Source organism: Parus major, chromosome 11 (genome assembly GCF_001522545.3).
Source record: "Parus major isolate Abel chromosome 11, Parus_major1.1, whole genome shotgun sequence".
Taxonomy (NCBI): domain Eukaryota; kingdom Metazoa; phylum Chordata; class Aves; order Passeriformes; family Paridae; genus Parus; species Parus major.
The window spans coordinates 132,093-151,526 of NC_031780.1; the positions used below are offsets into that span (position 1 = coordinate 132,093).

Below are 19,434 nucleotides of genomic sequence, written 5' to 3' on the forward strand. Positions count from 1 at the left end.
ACTGCTTCTGCCCCAGCAGCTTCAAGCACACTCCCACCTTCTCCACAGTGAAACTACACGTCTGAAAAGATATGAAAGGCCATCTAGTGAAATGCGACTGTGACTAGAAAACACAAAGCAGGCACTTGTGGGACAATCCTTGTCCAGAAGGCATATGGAGTACATGAAAGGGGTGTTTTAACGAGCTCCCAGAGCAGGCTCCAAACACATTCCTTGTGTTCAGATCCCACCACGCCTTTCTAGCATCTGAACAAGCACTGCTGCTTGTAACTTGACACGCTCTCTCTCAGGATGGTATTCCACAGAACTGCTCAAGTGTTTTGCAATTGTCCACTCATCTTGGTCTCAAAATTTCTTGTAAATTTTTTTCAAAATACGGCCTTATTATTTTGCATCATCTGACGTTGCCATGGTCAAACATTAAGAATCAAAACATTCTATCCCACTGTACTTGCAGAAAGCAACAAGGCACAGTTTTAAATCATTGAATATTGACTCATTTTATTAGTCACTTCATAATTTGTTTCAACCAAAAGACAATACATACAGCAGAAGTCTAATGCATCCCATGTAAATGTTTACATCTGTTAAGCTCCTCACTCACCTATGACTCAGCATTTACTTAGATTTTTCACATCTCAAAAATAGGTCTCCAGAATTTTGACTGCCAACAGGTACCCTGCCTCAAATGGCATGTTTTCCACTTTAAATTTGGTGGATTTGTTGGGGGTCTGTATTTAAGTAGTTTTTTGTTTGCTTTTCTTTTTTTCTCTATACTGTCAAAGAGGTAGGATGGGCTCTGTGTAAAATTTAAATTACAACATCATGAAAGAAAAAGGAATATACAGGAATAGAGTGAAAGTTAAAAGGGAAGAAGTCCAGCAGCTCCTTCCCTCACAGCCTCCAAACAGAAAATGAAGACAAAAAAGTGCACCAGCGTCACTGCTGCCGCGGCTCACAGCTAGTACCAGCCTTAGGGAAGGCACTGGTACCTTTCCCAGCTGCTTCAGTATCTTCTGAGTTATAGATCCAAGGTACTGTAAAGACAGTCCCCTCACTGCTATTGCTTCAATAAGTTGTTCAAGGCCATATTTTGTGCCATCAAGACCTGGACAGTCGACTTTTAGGACCTTTCCATGTCTCCTCCCCCTTCAGGCCCATTATGGCCTGTTTCTGTCATTTTTTGACTCAAAATACATTCACTTGGCAAAGCAGATATCCCGTGTCTCCCGGTTCCAAAGCCTCCCATGCAGATACTAGTAAGATTAGCCATGAAGTCTGTATCTTGCTGCCTTTATATCCTCCTTACACTGAAGCAAGGAAAATGTTGACCAGACCTGTAAGAACTGGTGCATTCAACCAGTGGGAAGAGGACTCGGTGTATGCTTGGAGTGCCTCAGATGTGTGAGTACTCTCCAGAGGAAAACCACAGCAGCAGCACAGAGCTTGAAAAGCACATGGGGGGTCAAGGAACAAGCAGCATTATCTGGGTATTGCAGATAGGGGAAGGTGTGAAGCCTGGCCTTCCTTCTTGTGTAAATGTCAGCATCCATCCCTCAGGGAGGAGGGGAGAGCTCCAAGGACAACTGCAACTGGAATGTTTGGCTGCTACAAAAGAGTACTTCATAGCCAAGGTATGGCTTCCTGCAAAACATATTTTGGGTACACGCATCGCCTCCTCCAGCTCGACTCAAAGACATGACAAAATGCCCATTTCCCCACAGACAGTACAAGGGTGGCTGAAGGAGCCAAGAATACAGGAAGAATTCACCCTGCAGGCTTACCAGAGACAGACAACAAACCCCAGCTGCTCTAGGGGACAGAAAACAAGCATGACAAGAGGGACAACATACACTGTTCCCATGACTGCTGCAACAAACTGGCCAGGCGAGAGACCATTTTCTTCTTCCTTCCCATCTAATTTCCTGTACCAGTGCTCTTTCCCAGCAAAACCAAAGGGAGAGCGAGGCATGCTGGCTTTCAGTACGAGTGACCATGTACAACTCTGTGAAGAGAATGGGAGAGCTTATGAGGAGTTCAGGAACCAAGGCAAAGACTTCCCATTAGCTTTTTATCTCAGAGCTCACTGGGGTATGGATTTAACATACTCAGTCTTCAATATTGAGTTTGAGCTAGTGGGGCAATGAATAGCCACAACTGCAGTGAAAATGATTAAGCTAAATGCTCAGCACCAGAAATGGACCCTGATTCAGCCATTTCCTGCAAAATGCTTGTTTCACGATGCTTCTAGCTAAGCACAAGATATATCTCACCACTGATAGCCAAGGCATGACCCTACCACAACCCAAAGTTAATTTTAAGGAAATCATACATTGTTCTTCTAGATTTTGTAACCCTACACTGATGCCAGTTCCAGGAGAAAAAACTTTTTGCTAATCCGAAGGCCAAACCAGCTCATTTGGTAAAGTAGCAAAAATACCCTTCAAGAGAAGATAAAGTTACTCCACTACCCATGGACCAGCACTTAAATCAGTGACAGTCAGGCCTACATTACATTGCTTAATGCAGTTACGACCAGACCAGACTGAACAACCCTTACGGGCCTCCTGCTCCAAATTCAAGAACAGGTCTTCTGTTTTCCCTAAGTACACTGTCAATCACTCTTGCAATACTTTTTGCAAGAGCTCTGGAGCCCAGCATTAGCACTTCTGTGGACACAAGAAGCTAAGTCTAAGCTTGCCCTTAGAGCACTCAGTGATCTGGAAAGCCCTGGAACAAAACTGAAGCAGAAGTGCCCAACCTTCAGCTTACTAGCACACTCACAAATGAAGTTCTAATACATATCATGTCCTAAAGAGCACTGAACATCTGAAGTTTGTCACACTGTGCTTTTGTCTGTCTTAAACATAACCTCCAAGAGACTGCCCAGAACTGCACCACCACCCACAAATTCCCACAGGGACACCCCTGAACACAGCTTTCTATGAGCTCAGAGGCTGCCAACCAGACCTTGCATCTTTGGATCCAAATACTCAAATGACTGGCTTCTGTTCAAAACACAGTTTAGTTACTTTCAGTCTGAACCTGAACTGGCACATTATTCTGAAAAGGGAGCAAGGATCAACTAAGTAAAAAAATGGGAAAAGGTCTCTTTAAACTGCATGGTCTTTATTTCAGTGCCAATATTACAGATACAACACAAATATCCCAGTCAGAAGTAACTCAAATGGAACCCAGGGGGTCTACAACAGGCTCTGGAAATAAAATTGGGGAGAAGTTCTGGAATAACCAGGAAGAGCAACTTTGCAGCATAGTCTCTGGTGAATCTCCCAGCAGGAGCAAAGCTCTTGCCCAAAAACTGATCTAGAAAATTGAATGTGTCTTTTCTACCCATAAACCACAACTAACATGTTGAAAGACTTTGAAACTATGTGGTAGAAAACCAGCTGCTCCTTTTATCTCTACAGCTCTCATAACTCACTTCACTTTCTTGGAAAGCTACAGAAGACTCTGCGTTTGCATGGCTGTGGCTACTGATGGAAGGAAAGAAAATTCAGGTGTAAGGGCTTAATTTCCAAGTACAGCACCAAAGCAATTTTACCAACTCTTACCAGCACCTCTTCTCCTGCACTGTGTCCCAGGTTTGCAGATGAGCTCCAAAGGCCTCACTTGCTCTTGGTATGCAGCACATAACTAAGAAGTGGGTGTATACAATAATGCACTGAGTAGGTCATAAGAAGCCTCCAGCCCCTTAAGACCTAGGGGATACAAGAAGAAAGAGGCAGGGCAGCCTGACATTCCCCAAGACCCCATCTGAGTTCCAGATGGAAAATGGCTGAAGGAATCCAGCTAGAAATGAATGACAACACACCTTACCCACCCCAGGGGAAAAAAAGACAGCAGAAAGAAGGAGCAACTGCTCACTTGCTGCAGATAGAAGAAAGTTTCCCTGCTAGAAATTCCAGACTTCTCTTCCAACCAGGCTGTGTTCCTTTTTGAGGGGGAAGAAGGGTGGGGAAGGGAAGAAGGGAATGTTGCTTCTGGCTGTAAATGCATGTGTGAGGGAGTGCACAGTAGCCTCCACAAGCCACCAGCCTCATCAGCAGAGGAGAGGAGATTAGTCTTAACAGATATGCTTCAAAGTCAGCAATCACTTCAGGAAAATTCCTCCTCATCAGCAGGTCTCATTTGTTCCCCATGCCCATGGTGCAGTTTGGGGGATTGCCAAGGATCACAACCTTCTTCCCAGAGTTCTTTTGATTGGGTGGGATGAGAATAAGAATGGTGCCAGAGCCTCATTGCCAAGACTGAGGGGGGAAGTTGTTGACTTCTGCTAGATCCTGCATTGCTGAGCCCTTGTGATTATATGTCAACTTGATCCGCATACGCAGTTGTTGCTATAAGAGAAAAGGGGGAAACAAACAAACACAAACAAAACAAATTCAGGTCTTCATTAAAGGTCAGAGACTTCCACTTCATCCAGTTCCCCTCCCCCAGCCCATGAATACTCAACACAAACTTTTCCTGACTGCAAAAGCTTGCTGGGAGTATGTACACGGTGAGCTATGACACTGCAGATAAATGCTCAGTCTGGTAGGACATTGATTAGTCACTGCAGTTCTCAGATCAGGTACAAGCTCTTAAAAAAGTTATGTCTGTGTCTACACTGGCCCTGCTCTTGCAAGCACTGAAGTCCTTGATCACAAAATTAACCACCTTCAAATTCCAGTTAACAACAGAAGAAAGCAGGTGGCAGATCTCTGCTGCACTGCACTTGGGCTTGCAGGGAGAGATGGGCTGTCAATTCAATGCAGCAGTCTGCAAACTTCAAACATTGCACAGCTCAGCAGCACTGTGAAGGAAATCGCCTATGAAAGACTGGAAACAGAATCTCCAAGAACATTCCCTTCTGCTGCAAGTAAATGACGAAATAGCTCAAAAGTCACTTTACACTGTCATTTGGCTGTCACCCAGATACCAGGTGGCCCTTAAAAACAGTTAGAGTACAGCATGCTCCAGTCAGGTTCCCTATTCTCCTCTCAAAAAATCCAAAAATGAAAAGCCGGAGGGTGACTATTTCTCTCTCTTTTCTCCATACCTACAAGCAAATACACAAAAGGGATAGCAGAGGGAAGAAAGGAAGACAATGACTGCTTCAACCAGGCTCAGGATAATAAAGTTATGCTGTATCACTAATAGTTCAAAATCATCACTGTCATGTTTTATTTTATTTGGCATTTTGGAAAACTAGCCATTAGTTTAAATCCAGCATGATGACTCTATTTTGCACCTCTGTACTCTGAAGTGTTCCTAGGAGTTGTGGCATTCCTACAAGAAAGCATGCCACTACTCTACGTGTGTTTCATCTTGTGGGTCGCATTATGGCACATTATGGGAAAACACTCAAATCCTCCAAAGTTCAGAAAATAACTTTCAAGGTGATCTTTGAAAGGTGCTCTACAGCACCACAGAGAAACTGGTATCAGACGTATAGAAGACACAGAGTAATTAGTCTTGTGGCTTAATATAGGCAGAGATGAAGATGAGCAAACTACATGGAAATAAAGGGAGATGAATGGAAACCACAAAATCTGTGCACTAGAAGACTGCCATTCAGTGAAACTTGGGCTGAAATTTGTGAATTTTTTTGTCACTTGTACATCAATCTAGCAGAAATACTTTACATCTAGAGCAGTACATAGCCTATGAAAAGCTTCAGATGTTTTAAGTTCCTAGAGTCATTTAAGATCATAAGGCCGTCTCAAAGGAAGAAAGGTGATCTCAATTTTATTTTTCTCTCTGATGTCATCTGAGAACTTGCAAACCCTCTTAAGGAAGAAATGTGGGTCAAATCCCTCCCTCCCCCTTAAGTCTGTTGTGTCCCAGTCTTGAAGCCTTTCTCTGAAGACTAAAACAAATGGAATTACCATTACATTACACCTAAAGATTCTTTCCATCAACTATTTAAAATGATACTCATCACATTAAAAACAAATGAGACCACTTGACAGGCAATTTTAAGAACATGGATCAAGCTACTTTTTTGTGTAAAAATATTTTAATAATACCACTGCAGATAGCAAGAACAAATGTTGAGTATCTTTATGTGTCAAGATGCTTGCCTTCCAAACGTCACTTTTACAACCCACAGAAACACAAGGTTTAGCTCCTCTGACCATTTGAGAACTTAACAAGCACTGCGATGCAAGATGTGAATAAATTCAAGGCAGCAAAGCTGTTAAACTGTTTTAGCAGTGTAACCAAATAGAAGACCAAACCTGTGTCCAGAACCTCCTGTGTTTTTCATAGCTTCTTCCTAACTCTAACCAAAATGACTGCCATGAAAGACATATCATTCACTCTCATCACTCCCTACCTCTCATCAGAGATGCATCCCTGGCTGCCACTAAATGAATGATTACAAGACAGTATCTTCAACAATTCTTCTTGAAATCACTCACCTTCTGTGGATTCAGGACTTTAATGACCTGTGTGATGGTCCCAGAGTTAAATGCAGGGATGACACTGCTGCTGGGAGACAGAAGCTGCAGCTGGAATGTCTGAAGACAGGGCAAAAAGAAAACAATTTGATGCGTAATCAAGTAAGAAGTGACTGGTTTGCAAGAAGTGACAGAAAGAAAGCAAGGAAAATTAAAAGTTCGGTTTCCGGCCCTGAATTATCAGTTCTTGAACTCCCCATCTTGTTCCACAGGAACAACACATTCACTGGCCCACCTACTTTCTATGCACGTAGGATCCAGGTAACACAAATAATAGGAGGTGAGGGTTTACTGCAGTGTGCCAAGATCAGCAGCAACACTTGGTTCCATGTGTTGCACTCAGAGGAACAGTCAGCACACCCATACCTTCAGGAGGCTTGCTCTTTCCCTGGTTCCTTCCTATGGCAGGTGTAAAATCTACCTGAATCCAAGTTAGAGGAATAGTAGTTCCTAGAAGTAAATGTGCTTTCCCAAATCTGGAGAGCATTCCAGTCACATGCTGCTTCAACAGTCTCCTCTGCTATAAATTAGGCAGTATCTGTCTCTCACATTTTGTGCTAAAGCTGAGTGCAAGGGGAAACAGTTCACTTTAAATGAGGACTGCCATTAATCACAATATTGTGACTCACTTATATTTTTATAAGCAACTAATTGCTTCAAAAGATTTTTTCTTTCAAGTACTCATAACTCCAAAGAACACAGTATATTTCTTGTAAATGAAGAATAAAGGACATGATTAGTCCCTACAAAATACTGGTTTTGACCCAAATTGTTTTTTTTGCCTAAGGTTTAGGCAAAAAAATCACCACTTTCTAGAAAATGGTGATTTCAAAACATGATTTTGTTCAAGCAGAAGTGGTCCAATTTGATTGGAATTATGTTCTGTTACATTTACAACATGTACTTTCAGACTGGAAAGAGATGACCTAAATGGACACTAAGAGAAACTTGGAACAGTTATCAGCTTTGTTCACCTTGCAAGTTTCTATCTGTATGAAAGCACCAATCAGGAAGTGTTTGCAACTGGCCTTCAGCTTCTCACTGTAATTGCCCAAAGTGGCTCTACCTTTGGTACTGCAGCTTGGAAAACAAAATCTGTCATGTCCAGCTCTGTGCTGTTGGAGGCCTGTATCGTGATTACAGTGACACTAGGGTTGGTGTTTGACCTCTCAAAGGTGAAGTCAATCTTCAGCCCATTCTTGTTGTATGCAGTAATGGAGGGGATTCCTGTTGGAAACAAAAAAGCAGCAGACTTACAGAATCTGGAGATCATTCTCAACATCATAGTATGCATTTACTTTACCCCAGACTCTTCTGAAGATTAAACATACCCCCTTGTGCTGCAGTGTCTATGCCACACTTTCAAATTGCAGCCCCCCCCCCCCGCCATTCTTTTTTCTATTGCTTGTTTCCTCTTCTAGTTGGATGTTGGGGCACTTTAGGCAAAGAATTTACATGTCTCTAACCTGCAGCAATATCATTGAAGAGAGGCTGAGATGTAAGTCCATCGAGCAGGAACGGAGGCTGTGCTATCTGGGGTGCAGGGGCAGATACTGGAGAACCTACAAGAAATGTTGAAGGATTAATTCTTTGCTGTCAGGAAATGAAGAGTAATTGTTCCTTCACAGAAGACTGAGTGCTGCATATTGTATTTCTTTACATGAAGCTCTATAAACCGCCTGTGTTGTCATCCTCCCCTTCTTTGCTTTCAAGAACTGGCTCCTAGTGCACTAGCAAGCATTCAAATGGAATTAATTCCTCACATCTCACAGTCCTCTCTGGAAAGGCTCACAACCTTTCAGGTGTGAAAATTCTCAAGTCTCAGCAGCTAATCATGCAGAATCAACCTGTGACTTCATCACTGACTCCCACCTGTACACTAATATGGATCTTGGTATGAGTAAGTGTAAAAACTAGGACTTTAAAGACAATGAAGAAGTAGCCCACCCTCATCCCATCCCAGCGATGAGAATATAGACTTCTAAGAAATACAGCCTGCTCACCTGTTAGGTTGAGATCTCCCAGGAGGTCAAGCAGCTCCCCACCAGCAGAGGCTGGCTTGATTGTAGGTGCAGTGGGAATTACAGGTGTTATATCACTTTCCCCCAACAAGTCCAATAAATCATTTGCCTAATGAGAGAGTGGATATAACATAAATATTCAACGTTTTGCTACTTTCCCTTGCAAATGCAGTGTATTCTACTTGTTCTCAAACTAAAGACCACCAGAGCTGATGGCTAGTTAGAGGGGTTCTTAGTTTCACTGTGATCCATGTCCCACAAGAAATCTAGTTTCCATGCTTGAGGGATGGAAGAGATAGGGAAGGACTTGGAATATCCTGAGGGAAGGACTGGGTTCATGCACACTAAGACATGTTGGGGAATCACAAAATGTTCTGAGTTGGAAGGGACCCACAAGAATCATTGAGCCCAACTCTAAAGTGAATGGCTCATAAGGGGATCAAACACACAACCTTGGCATTATTAGCACCATAACGAACTGAGATAATCCCACTCTGCTCCAGAACAGCCTACAAGGACCTGTCCCACATGCCTGTTCTGGACAGTAGAGCCACCAGAGCAGAGCAATGATACGATCATCATCAGTGAGAAACAGCAAAGAAGCAGAGAGGGTGAGGGAGATGGACTCAGCTTGCTGTTGGCACTGGCTGAAACGTGATCTGACAAGCAGTGGAAGTTTATCCTCTGTCAGTTTATATTACCTGGTTGGCAGGCTGCAATCCAGAGGGTGGAGGTTTGGTTTCCAGTACTGCCGTCTCTGTCTCTCCATTGGTCTGTACAATCTCAGCAGGGCCATTTGTGGTGACTTTCTCCATTACTGGCATTCTCTCAAGCAATGCTGGCCTGAAAGAAGCTGACATAGTTACACTGTGCCATCTTCCTGGATCCCAATCCAAATACTTGGACATTCAAGAGCTCATATACGGGACAACCTGCCTTTTCCCTTGAGCTCCAATACAGGAGAACTGCAAGGCTGCATGACAGTTTCAGGTGGTCAGAAGCAATCCCTGGCATTCTGTGCCACTGTAAATACACTAGTTGATAACTAAAAGACAAACAAGCCTTCCTGTCTCCTGCTTCCTCCCAGTACCTGACAAGCTCAGGCTCAAAGCAGGACAAATGCTTTGGCAGATAGAGTCTCTGATCACAGAATAATAACACAGGATACATTAAGTCCTTAAAACACTCGCTAACCCGGTAGAAGGAGTGGGATTCTGGTTCCCCTGTAACCCTAACAAAAATCACCAAAGTTCTCAGTACACTGAGTCCAGTACACTGTCATCCACAGGAGATCAGAACAGATAATGATCCTTTTCAAACATCAAATCTCTATCGGCACTTACCTCATGTGATCATATTTCTTGAAAAGTGCATTATATTCCACAGCCCTCTGTTGTAGCTCCACATCAATGCTACTGCCGTAGATGGAAACCACCTTCTTAATGCGGCTGTTGGGGGCCAGGGAAAACAAACACATCATGGAATTAGCAGCAGTAAGCAAGGGATTAGCATGTGTCATCCTGAAGATGGTACCTAGTCTCTGTTCAACAGGAGTCTCATGTAACTCATGTAAAACAGCACTATCCATGTAACATCCATATATGAACTGTCCCTTCACAAAAGCATCAACTTAATACACCACCTCAGGGTATAGCATAAAAAAGCTCAACTACCCACACTGAGAAGTGTCCAACAAGAAACAAGGCTATTTTTCTCTCCATCATCCTAAAAAGGAACTGGAAAGAACAGTCCACTGAAAGTACAGACTTATCTTCCTCATAAGGAGTTTTCAAGAACTAGCAACATGGATTAAGTCCCCACACAGAGGGCAACCCTAGAGAAAACAGTACCCACAGCAGACATCTTCCACCCTGCGAGTAAAGGAGGACTGTAAAAGCCAACAAATAACATGATGACTCATGTAAATCACGCAAGTAGAACATGTTCAAGGAATATTCCTACTGAAGACAACTGATGTCTGTATATTTGCAACAAAGCCCTGTGCAGTACACCACCAATGGGAACTCACTTGACAGTGCAGGTGAACCTTGTTGAAAGCTTCATGATGGCAGTGAGAGCATAGCCTCGTGTCACCGATGCAGACATATTAGATATCAGGATGCTTTCTAAAATGTCAAGAACTTCATCCTCTGTTACCTGAAAAGGTACAGCGAGGTCAGGCTAAGACAGAAAGAAGCTTACAGCAAGCCTCCCAGCATATACTGTAAAAACCTGTCTCTTGCCTAATGGGCATGTCACACCTCCTCTGCAACTCTGAGCCTACAGCATTATGTTCAGAGTGTGAGAGACATGCATCCAGGTGGAGGAGATCTTATGGTGTGAGTTTTGAAATACAGTTCCTATTTCACACATTGAAGAGCAGGTTTATCACTGAAATATACCGCTAAGACCCTAGCAGATTTCTTCCAAATCAGTTAGCACTGAAACCACATCATTCTGCCAGTTGTAGCAGCACTCCACATGTCCAGTGTTTACACAGTCCATGCCTGCAGCAGAGGAAGGAGATTCCTGTCCAAGGCATTACCATCATGGACATTTGTGCCAGGAGAACTGCTGAAAGCGTGCCCTTCACCTAGCCAGCATCAAGTGCGTCCAGCCTCAGCCAGGCATCCAGTTGTAGTTCTTTCCCAAGCTATACCTGTATTGGTTCCTCCTCTTCACACTGACCAGACACCAGAAGATCTCCATACTCTCCTATGCACCAGGAGGCAACTTGTACCAGGGGTTGCTGTTGGAGGAAAAATCAAAGGCTCAGTGATAAATGGCTGCCTGCATGATAACTTAAACCGTCCACATGTCCAGGAGTAAGCCTAGCCTTCCACAGCAGAAGAAAGAGGAGTATCTGATTCAATCAAGAATTCCACAAGAGAACTGGAAAAACTAAAAAGAACATAAATTTATAGAAGACATGCCTGCTCAGCAGTCTCTCCCTTGGAGCCAGACAATGTGATATGAGCTTTCTCTGAGATGCTGAGTAAACATGCATAATTACTGCAGTGCACCAACTAAACTGAAGCTGGCCGCATTTGTTTTTACCTGGGAGTAATCTCCAAGGATGGCTTTGTAGAGTCTCTGCACAGTGTAGGCATGCATCTCCACACTATTAGTTATTAACTGGATCAGATTTGGAACAGCATCATCACGAACATAACTTCCTGCCTGCAAGAACAATTGTCAGGTTTTACTATGGATGTTCTTAAGTAACACTCAACAGCTGTGATACCCTTCACAAAACCACCTGATGCACCTGGAAATAAAGATCAACCCCCTCATCCATGAGCACTTTATGGTTGACTCTGAGCAACCTCAGGGGGACAGAAGTACAGGACAGCACATTTACCAACAAATAAAACTATACTCAGAAATCCACACTATATCCCTGAAGCTGCAAGAGGAGAGAATGGAAAAATGAATACAACTTTATGAGTGGTTTATCTAGCAGACAAAAAAAAGCAGTTATTTACTGTAACTTTGTGACAAGTAACAAGTTACTTTTACATCTTAAGACGACTTCAGGAAGTCATGAGAGCAATTCTCACAGCCAACCTTCCAATGGAACTTACTTTTCATTTCAGATGAATATAATTCTTTCTGTTTCAGGGTGACAAATGAGCATCCCAGCCAGACTTCTTGACAAACTTCTCAAATTTGAACCCTCATAAATTTCTTCCAACTCCTTTACCTGACAGAACACATTGCCTACCCAAGTTACCTAGATCTCTTCCCTCAGCTGCCAAAGCACTACTCCAGTTCCACCTCAGCTATGACGTTTATAGATATTCAAGTAGATAAAGAGTAATAATTAAACCTAAAGAAGGTGAACTAGAATGCTGTTGACTGTTTCATTAACAAGTTTTGATAAACTCAACTTGGAGTAATTCCAAGAAACTCCTTCAATCCCCTTTCTCTTTGCAAGTCACTTAAGGCTGCATTCACTCTCCTCTGAAAGGACTGTATATTGGAATCAGCTAGTACAAGAGTTGTCCTTAGAAACCTAATGTGATTACTGCAGTAGAAACACTGCTACTCTTGTGTGCTTCTGAAATAGTACAGTTCTTCTAAAAAATCACTCAGGGATGGAAGGCTGTCAGAAATATGTAAACTCAGTAAGTGTGATTATCCGAAGTACATTTCCTCTATGTATTTTAGCATTTGTTAGCTGCCAGCCTTTAGAACCATCTCCAACTTGATGGTAACTTCCACCAGAATTAAAAAAAAATTTATGTAGTCATACACAAGAGAGGCAATTTCACTTACTGTTGTTAAGACTCTCATAATTGTGTCTATGTGCCAGCGCTTGGAGGGAGCATATCTGACAAAAATTAAGAAAACAAGTTAGAGCAATAACCGCCAGTCTTCAACACCAGCAAGAAGCTCACCATCATCAGAATCTCCCCTTTCAGTTACTTCCTGGCCCTCTGCTTCATAAGGAAGGACATCAATACTGAGGGAGGGCTAAAACTAACAACCCACACATAAATCAGTGAACAGAGAAGAAATGAATCAATCAACACATTCTCTCTTGGAAGCAAGCAGGGAGAGAAACAACACACAAGATGTTTACAATCCCAAGGATGTACCAAAAATAATTAGCAATTAAAACAACTCCATACTTCTCAGCTGCAAGAAATATTCCAGATGCACAGTCTGCCTTGAACTCTGGTTCACAAGAATCTAGGAAATACAGTAACTCCTTCATCATTCCACGGACATTGTTCCCATTAACAAGAGCGAAACTCAGTTCCATTGCACGCCTAGGGCAAGAGATGGAAAACCAACAAGTAAGTTCACCTAGTGAAGGAAGTAAAAATTCCCCAAATCTAGCTACAAAAATGCAGTTACCTTTTAATTAAGAAGAGATCAATACTTACAAATCCTGTGATAACAGCCCTCATTTAATATGCGGTATTTTTTTGTTCATAGGCAGACAAACATCCACCCTCCAAAAAATTAAGGGGGAGTGGGGGGCTATGGGGTGTTCTAGAAACATCTATCCATACGTTAAAGACAGCTTAAGGCTCACGGTATCTTTCAGCAGCCAGAGTCCACTGGGATTAAAGTCTGACTGTTCAAGTGTAACTGAATGTTGGTCTTTTCTGACACACAACTGTAACAATTAAAACATGCCACAACGCACTTTCTCCAGCTTCAGGGATCCAGAACAGACCTTTTTTCCCATTCCATATATTAGATATTCAAACACAGTAGAGATTTAAGATATTAACTGAGAAGCTTTACTGTATCCAGTTGGATAAACTATGTAAGATTTCTAGAACCCCAGGTTACCCTGGTGCTGTTCATTCCTCTTCACCACAGACGTGCTGACACCAAAATTAGTCAGGCTACTATCTCCTTGCTATTCCTTTTTGTACACATTGAGAGCTTAGAGGCTACTCCCAGGCCTTTCTATTTCAAGTTTCTGTAGTTGTTTCTAGCACAGATCTCTTGTTCTTCTGTTGTTTTTTGGATGAAGACTACTAACTTCATATGTGATTGATTTCTGCATAACTTAGCAGCAGCTGTATTAAAATGCATTAAAACAGGTTCGCTAAATAACCCTGACTGGATTTTAAAATGGTATTGGGCACATGCTATTTGTTCTCAAGAATCTGAAAACATCTAGACAACACTACTTCTCTAGATTTTCCTAGTTATTATAGTAATAAGGATTTTTACAGAATGGTGAATTGTAAATGTGTTACTTTGCTTGCTTTTTACCCAGCTAGTACCAAGGGACTGAAAAATACAGAGGTGCTCAGAATCAGGTTGGAAATAGCCAGCTAAAGTGCTACCTTTTAACATTTAAATCTGTGTTTAGTTGATGACCTATACCATTATTAGAATTGTTTCCATCTCTCCAACTAGTTCCCAACTCTACTACACCCGACCCTAAAGAGTTCCATGTTTTCCATGTTTATGTTTAGAATATATCAATACTGCAGCTGTGCAGGAGAGTACCATTTGGTCTTCATACCAGGCACTTACCTCAGCACATATTGCTTACCTTTAGTCATATTACATGTTTTATTTCTGTCACAAAACTCTTAATCATGTCATTTAATCAAATCAAGCAGACAGAAAGACTTTAATTAAATGGCAAAGCCATTCTGAATTACTCTATATGGACCAAAGAGGAACTGCACCCGTTACAAGAAGATGAGCAGAGGCCATGCTTCAGATAACCAAAACCAGGTATCATGTCTTTCCCTCAAGTTCTTGAAGCTTGCTGCCTGGGGACTCTGACATATATCCAGTCAATATAATGCTCCAATGAAGACAGTGCATTGTCAGCAGCACGAGTGTCAGCATGGCAACATCATGCTCTGCTGATGGATCACTCAAAGGCTTCATCCTCCAACAGCACTTAGACATGAAGCTTAGACATGAAGTTGTTTGTGCATACCTGTGTTTTCCTAGCAGTCACCAATAAAATATTTTTGTTGCACTCTACCCAAAACCTAGACAAGGCTTTGCTGTTCTACAACCAAGCCCCATGCTGGCTCCGATAGCAAACAGCAATAGCAGCCTGACTTGTTCAGCGTTTAAGATTCAAATCTGTGGTTTGGAATAGTTTGCAACTGTAAAACGAGATTACATGATATCCATTACATAGCAGTTAAAAAGTAAGTTTCAGAAGCAAGGCAAATCCAATTTCTTTCCCATTTTAAATATATTAGTCTGTATACAGCAGTGCTGTTAAAACAATCAAGTGCTGATTGATTAGATGGGCATAAGTTTGAAGAATGACTATCAGAACAAGGATCGATGGTGTATCTAATCAGTTTGAGTACATGGAAAAGAAGAGGTCGAATAACTCTGAAGCTGTATTCATGTGATGAGTGTTGAATGCAATTCTGGCCTGTAGCAGAGAGACTCTACAAAATGCAGCAGGAAAAATACTGCTGTGCCCAACACTGCATGCTGTACATTGCACTGAGCCCAGAACTTTGTTTGCAACCCAGTTAAAGAAAGAAAAATGAGGAGGAGGAGAGTTCTGAAAGAAAGAACAAAGAATCAACAGCCTGAAACACTCTGTTTAGAAGAGCAGCCTTCCACATAGGCTTGGCAACCAAACAGCTCCATAATTTCCACAAGTGACAGAAACAGGAGAAAGTAACTATCATGAATAAAAGGAACTTAACTGAAGTAATGAGAATAAACTGGAAGAAATTAACACAGAGTACAAGACAAAAAGTATTTCTCTCATGAGAACTAAGGTTGCAAGCTTTCCCAATGCCCAAAGAACAGCAATTCCACAATTCCAGGCAGCAACACTACTATTTACATGACAAATGAACACTAGGAATGATAAAAAGATGTGGTTTGTATGCAATTTTTTTGAGCAATCAAGTCTGAATTCTACCACTCCCTAATATATCTAAGAATACATTATTTGGATGACTTAACACTTCTTCAAGACAGCATGGCACTGCCCATTCATCTGAGAAAGGAACCAATGTGGAGCACATTAGAGTAAGTTTCATCATAATCACAGGGCACAGAGGCTTTCCATCTCACTGAGAGCACACAAATCTAATGTCCACTGATACTGCATTCTGGAAAAATTCAGGCAAACAGAATTTATTTTTTCCCTGTGAAATGTAACAGCAGCTTTCCAAAAATGGGTGTACATCTTTATTATTTTGTTTGAATTATGGAACCATATTATACCTTCACAGTAGTCTCACAGCTCCCCGGGATTATTGTCATTTCCCTCTGTGTTCTGCTCTCTTTCTATAGACGGTCAACCTCAAGAGTCTGTTTCACTGATTATCTGATTACCTTTTAATGGAGACATCCAGATCCTTCAGGCAGTCCACAATGGTGCTTCGGTGCCGCTGTACTGCATTATGGTCTGTCTGCACAGTTTTCAACAATGACGTCAAAGCTACATATCTGCAATAAAGACATACAGTCATCACTAGCTGACAGTAGCCATTTAATATCTGTGCACAGACACTGTCCCCTTGTCTCAAACCTAGTCTTACTTTGCAACAGACTAGTATTCTCTTGTACTCAATAATGAATAGAGATCCTATAGGGGACTTAATGGGTAAGTTACTACACTCAATTTTAACATGCCTCACAACAACACTGCTGCCCAGACAAGCAAGCACCTGTCCCAAGCACCTCTGCAGATCTTACATTCAAAATAGCATCAGTCAAAAATTCCAAGGGCCTGAGTCTGAAACCCATATAATGATTTGCTATCCACTCCTTAGAGATGGTATTCAATTCTAGCAGTTTCAGCAATTCCAAATCCTGACTGATAGTGACCAGAGCAGAACTAAACTCCTTTGTTACCACCAGGACACAATCAGAAAAATCAGTCTTTGCCTAATTTGTCAGATCTCCAACACCAATTCTGATTTGAATAGCACCACAGTCCACTTGGGGCAACACAGGGAAAAAAACATGGATGCGATTAAGAAATCACATGTTGAGAAATAGATCATACATTCCAACTTACCAACTAAGAAGGGAAGGGCCACAGTTCAGATTAGCATAGAGGAAAGAATGCACCAAGAAAGAAGCAAGCTCAACAGCCACACTAACCCCAAAAGCAGTGATCCCAACGTGGTCTCCTGGAAAGCTTTACTTCAGCATCATCTTTGTGCAATTGCTTCTCACACATTTTAAACTGGGTGTTGTCAAAACACACTTTTTACAACTTACCTAATATTTTTGTCGTTGTTTAATAAGAAACGGCCTAGGATGTTAATGGCTAAGACCTGCAGAAAGAGTTAGGGAAGATCAATAATCTAAAAGGGCTGCTGGTCATCTTCATCATTTCATGATGACTTCAAAGGCAACACGTCAAAAGTAGCATTGTGGCTCTCAGCCAAAAAGAACTCTAGAAGCTGCCTAAACAAAGGAAATGCTAAGAGATGCATCACAGGCTCTCACTTGCATTCAGGACACTCGGGAAATTTTGCCTTTTAATGTTTGCTATTTTAAGAAACCCAAACACTCTCCCTTCCCCAAAACAAGCACCTTGCCTTTATGCAAAGGCTACAGACTTATCTACAGTCAGACGCAGAGCTGTGTTATGGTGAAACAACCTTGCTTCATGTCCTCCACATAAATTATTCTAATACAATCCTAGGAAGAAAACAAAGGCCATAGCAAAGGCAACTTACTCTCAGGCCACTCTCAGATTTTATATCCATAATAGTCAGCACAGTTTCATAGAGAATGGCATTTCCCACATTTTTACTTGTTTCTGTATTAGTGGCAACCTGGAGAAAAGAAACAAAGTAACTTCAATGAATTTAAAGCAGATCTCCTGTGTGCTGCTCTGCAGAACAGTGAAAGTAACCAACCCCTACAAAACAGCATCACACTTGAACATGCATCTCTTTCAAGAAAATTTCACTCCACATGAGTGAAATTTTCTTGAAAGGCAAGCAGCTGTATAATCACCAGTGCTGCTGAACCCAAATTATAATGAAACTAAGAGGGAGTTTAAACCACCTTGCAGGACTTACCTGCGCAAGTATATCATTCATTGCTTCACTAGAATCATCGTCGTTTCTTCCTAAAATTCTTAGTAATCGCAGGATTCGTACCTATTTGATAAAATAAAGCAAAGAAAAGCTGGATGGCAGTGTTTGACATGGACCTATAGTAGTAGAATAGCAAAACAAGCCGCTGATTTCCACTCTTAAGCAAAATGCTTATCCCAGATAAGAACTTTATTGACAAAAATAGGTTTCTGCTGTGCTTATTTTCTTCCCACTAGCCAGAACTGTTTGGAGTCCCCTTGCTACCAGGCACAGCCTTCCAAAACCAATAGATGCTGCTTCTCTCTTTTGTCACATAATGTGATAAATCACTACAACTGCTGGTTAAACTAAGGCAGGTGTCTTCTACAAGGGCAGAATAACAGCATTTGCACAATCAGCTTGAAGGAAGGCTAAAAAAGCCTTAAAATCAACACAAGTGTGGCGGTAACCACCTCATCATACCTAATGCTCAAAACACAGTCCTAGAATTAGAGCTATCAGTCAGTATTTGCATTAGTTCTTACCTGCAAAAAGGGGTCACTGATCCCAGACACATCATGCTCTGGTGAATATCCAGACATGATAAGGTTCTTCAGAATACGAACTAATTGGGGAACAAGCTGTGAAGAAGAGAGTTGTCCTATTAGTTGTTTCCCTGACCCCAGCTTTGAAGCAGAGGTCCAAGAGCAAATCTTGTATTTGAAAGCAAGTCAGTTGCTGGATTTTTCCAAAAAGTTCAACCTGCATACCTAGAGCTGATGCTGTACAAATACCTACAGCTTGGCTAAGACACAACTAGAAACAGCTAAGCTGGGACCAGAGCAGCATATTCTATCTTTAAAGTAGTTAATCTACATTTGTGTTATAGTACAGGAAGAAAACCAGCCTAGTTTTCCTGTCATCTCCTTTTGTTCCTACCTTTGCTCTTCAGAAGCACATTCTTCTCCAAAAACATGCATTTGATAAAACACACGAACAAAAAGAACCCTGAACTTCCTGTATCTGCCTTAAAGAGGAAACTGAAGGGTGCTGCAACATCTTCCCTCCAAACACAGTAACAGACAGGAGCATTCCTGGAACCCTTATTCACATTTGCTTTGCCTTCCAACATGCATGAATTACCATGACTGAGGACAGAACAAAGGGAAACATTACAGCCATAGGGAATGGTTGAGGGCCACTCCCCCCATCTTCTGGAGTACAAATTACACCCATAAAGACTATCAGCACTGCAGCTGAACTGTGTAGCTCTTTGCAGCACAGAAAAACTTTACAGCCTCTTACAGGCAGTTAACTAACTGTCTGTCCCGGTCCCTTCTGGGAATCACCCAAATTTGCCCCATGATACAGACAAAATACAAAACCCAATTTGTGGTAAGAAGAAAGCCCAGGGCAACAACTTGTGCAGGCACAAAAAAAAAAAAA

General features: G+C 41.8%; 1 protein-coding gene and 1 non-coding gene across 6 annotated transcripts in view; both read right to left on the bottom strand.

Moving 5' to 3' along the window:
* Positions 1-481: 481 nt before the first annotated feature.
* The window catches only part of AP1G1 (adaptor related protein complex 1 subunit gamma 1), a 38,873-nt gene continuing 19,920 nt past the window's right edge, over positions 482-19,434 (bottom strand). For 4 of the 5 annotated variants that reach the window (XM_015639724.2, XM_033517256.1, XM_015639726.3 and 1 more), the window contains exons 8-24: positions 18,534-18,629; positions 17,992-18,072; positions 17,644-17,742; positions 17,180-17,235; positions 16,286-16,399; positions 13,117-13,257; positions 12,761-12,815; positions 11,540-11,662; positions 11,142-11,231; positions 10,512-10,639; positions 9,826-9,930; positions 9,184-9,325; positions 8,465-8,591; positions 7,928-8,023; positions 7,528-7,688; positions 6,423-6,521; positions 3,117-4,358 (exon numbers count right to left, since the gene is read on the bottom strand). In XM_015639724.2, coding sequence (XP_015495210.1) covers positions 4,257-4,358; positions 6,423-6,521; positions 7,528-7,688; positions 7,928-8,023; positions 8,465-8,591; positions 9,184-9,325; positions 9,826-9,930; positions 10,512-10,639; positions 11,142-11,231; positions 11,540-11,662; positions 12,761-12,815; positions 13,117-13,257; positions 16,286-16,399; positions 17,180-17,235; positions 17,644-17,742; positions 17,992-18,072; positions 18,534-18,629 — 1,815 coding nt within the window. In that variant the 3' untranslated portion in view covers positions 3,117-4,256. Of the gene's footprint in view, positions 4,359-6,422; positions 6,522-7,527; positions 7,689-7,927; positions 8,024-8,464; positions 8,592-9,183; positions 9,326-9,825; positions 9,931-10,511; positions 10,640-11,141; positions 11,232-11,539; positions 11,663-12,760; positions 12,816-13,116; positions 13,258-16,285; positions 16,400-17,179; positions 17,236-17,643; positions 17,743-17,991; positions 18,073-18,533; positions 18,630-19,434 lie in introns of all 5 variants that reach the window. The other variant, XM_015639723.2, reaches the window with a different exon arrangement.
* LOC117245027 lies at positions 14,782-14,868 on the bottom strand. Its single transcript, XR_004499160.1, has one exon. It is a non-coding gene; the product is annotated as a small nucleolar RNA SNORD71 (small nucleolar RNA).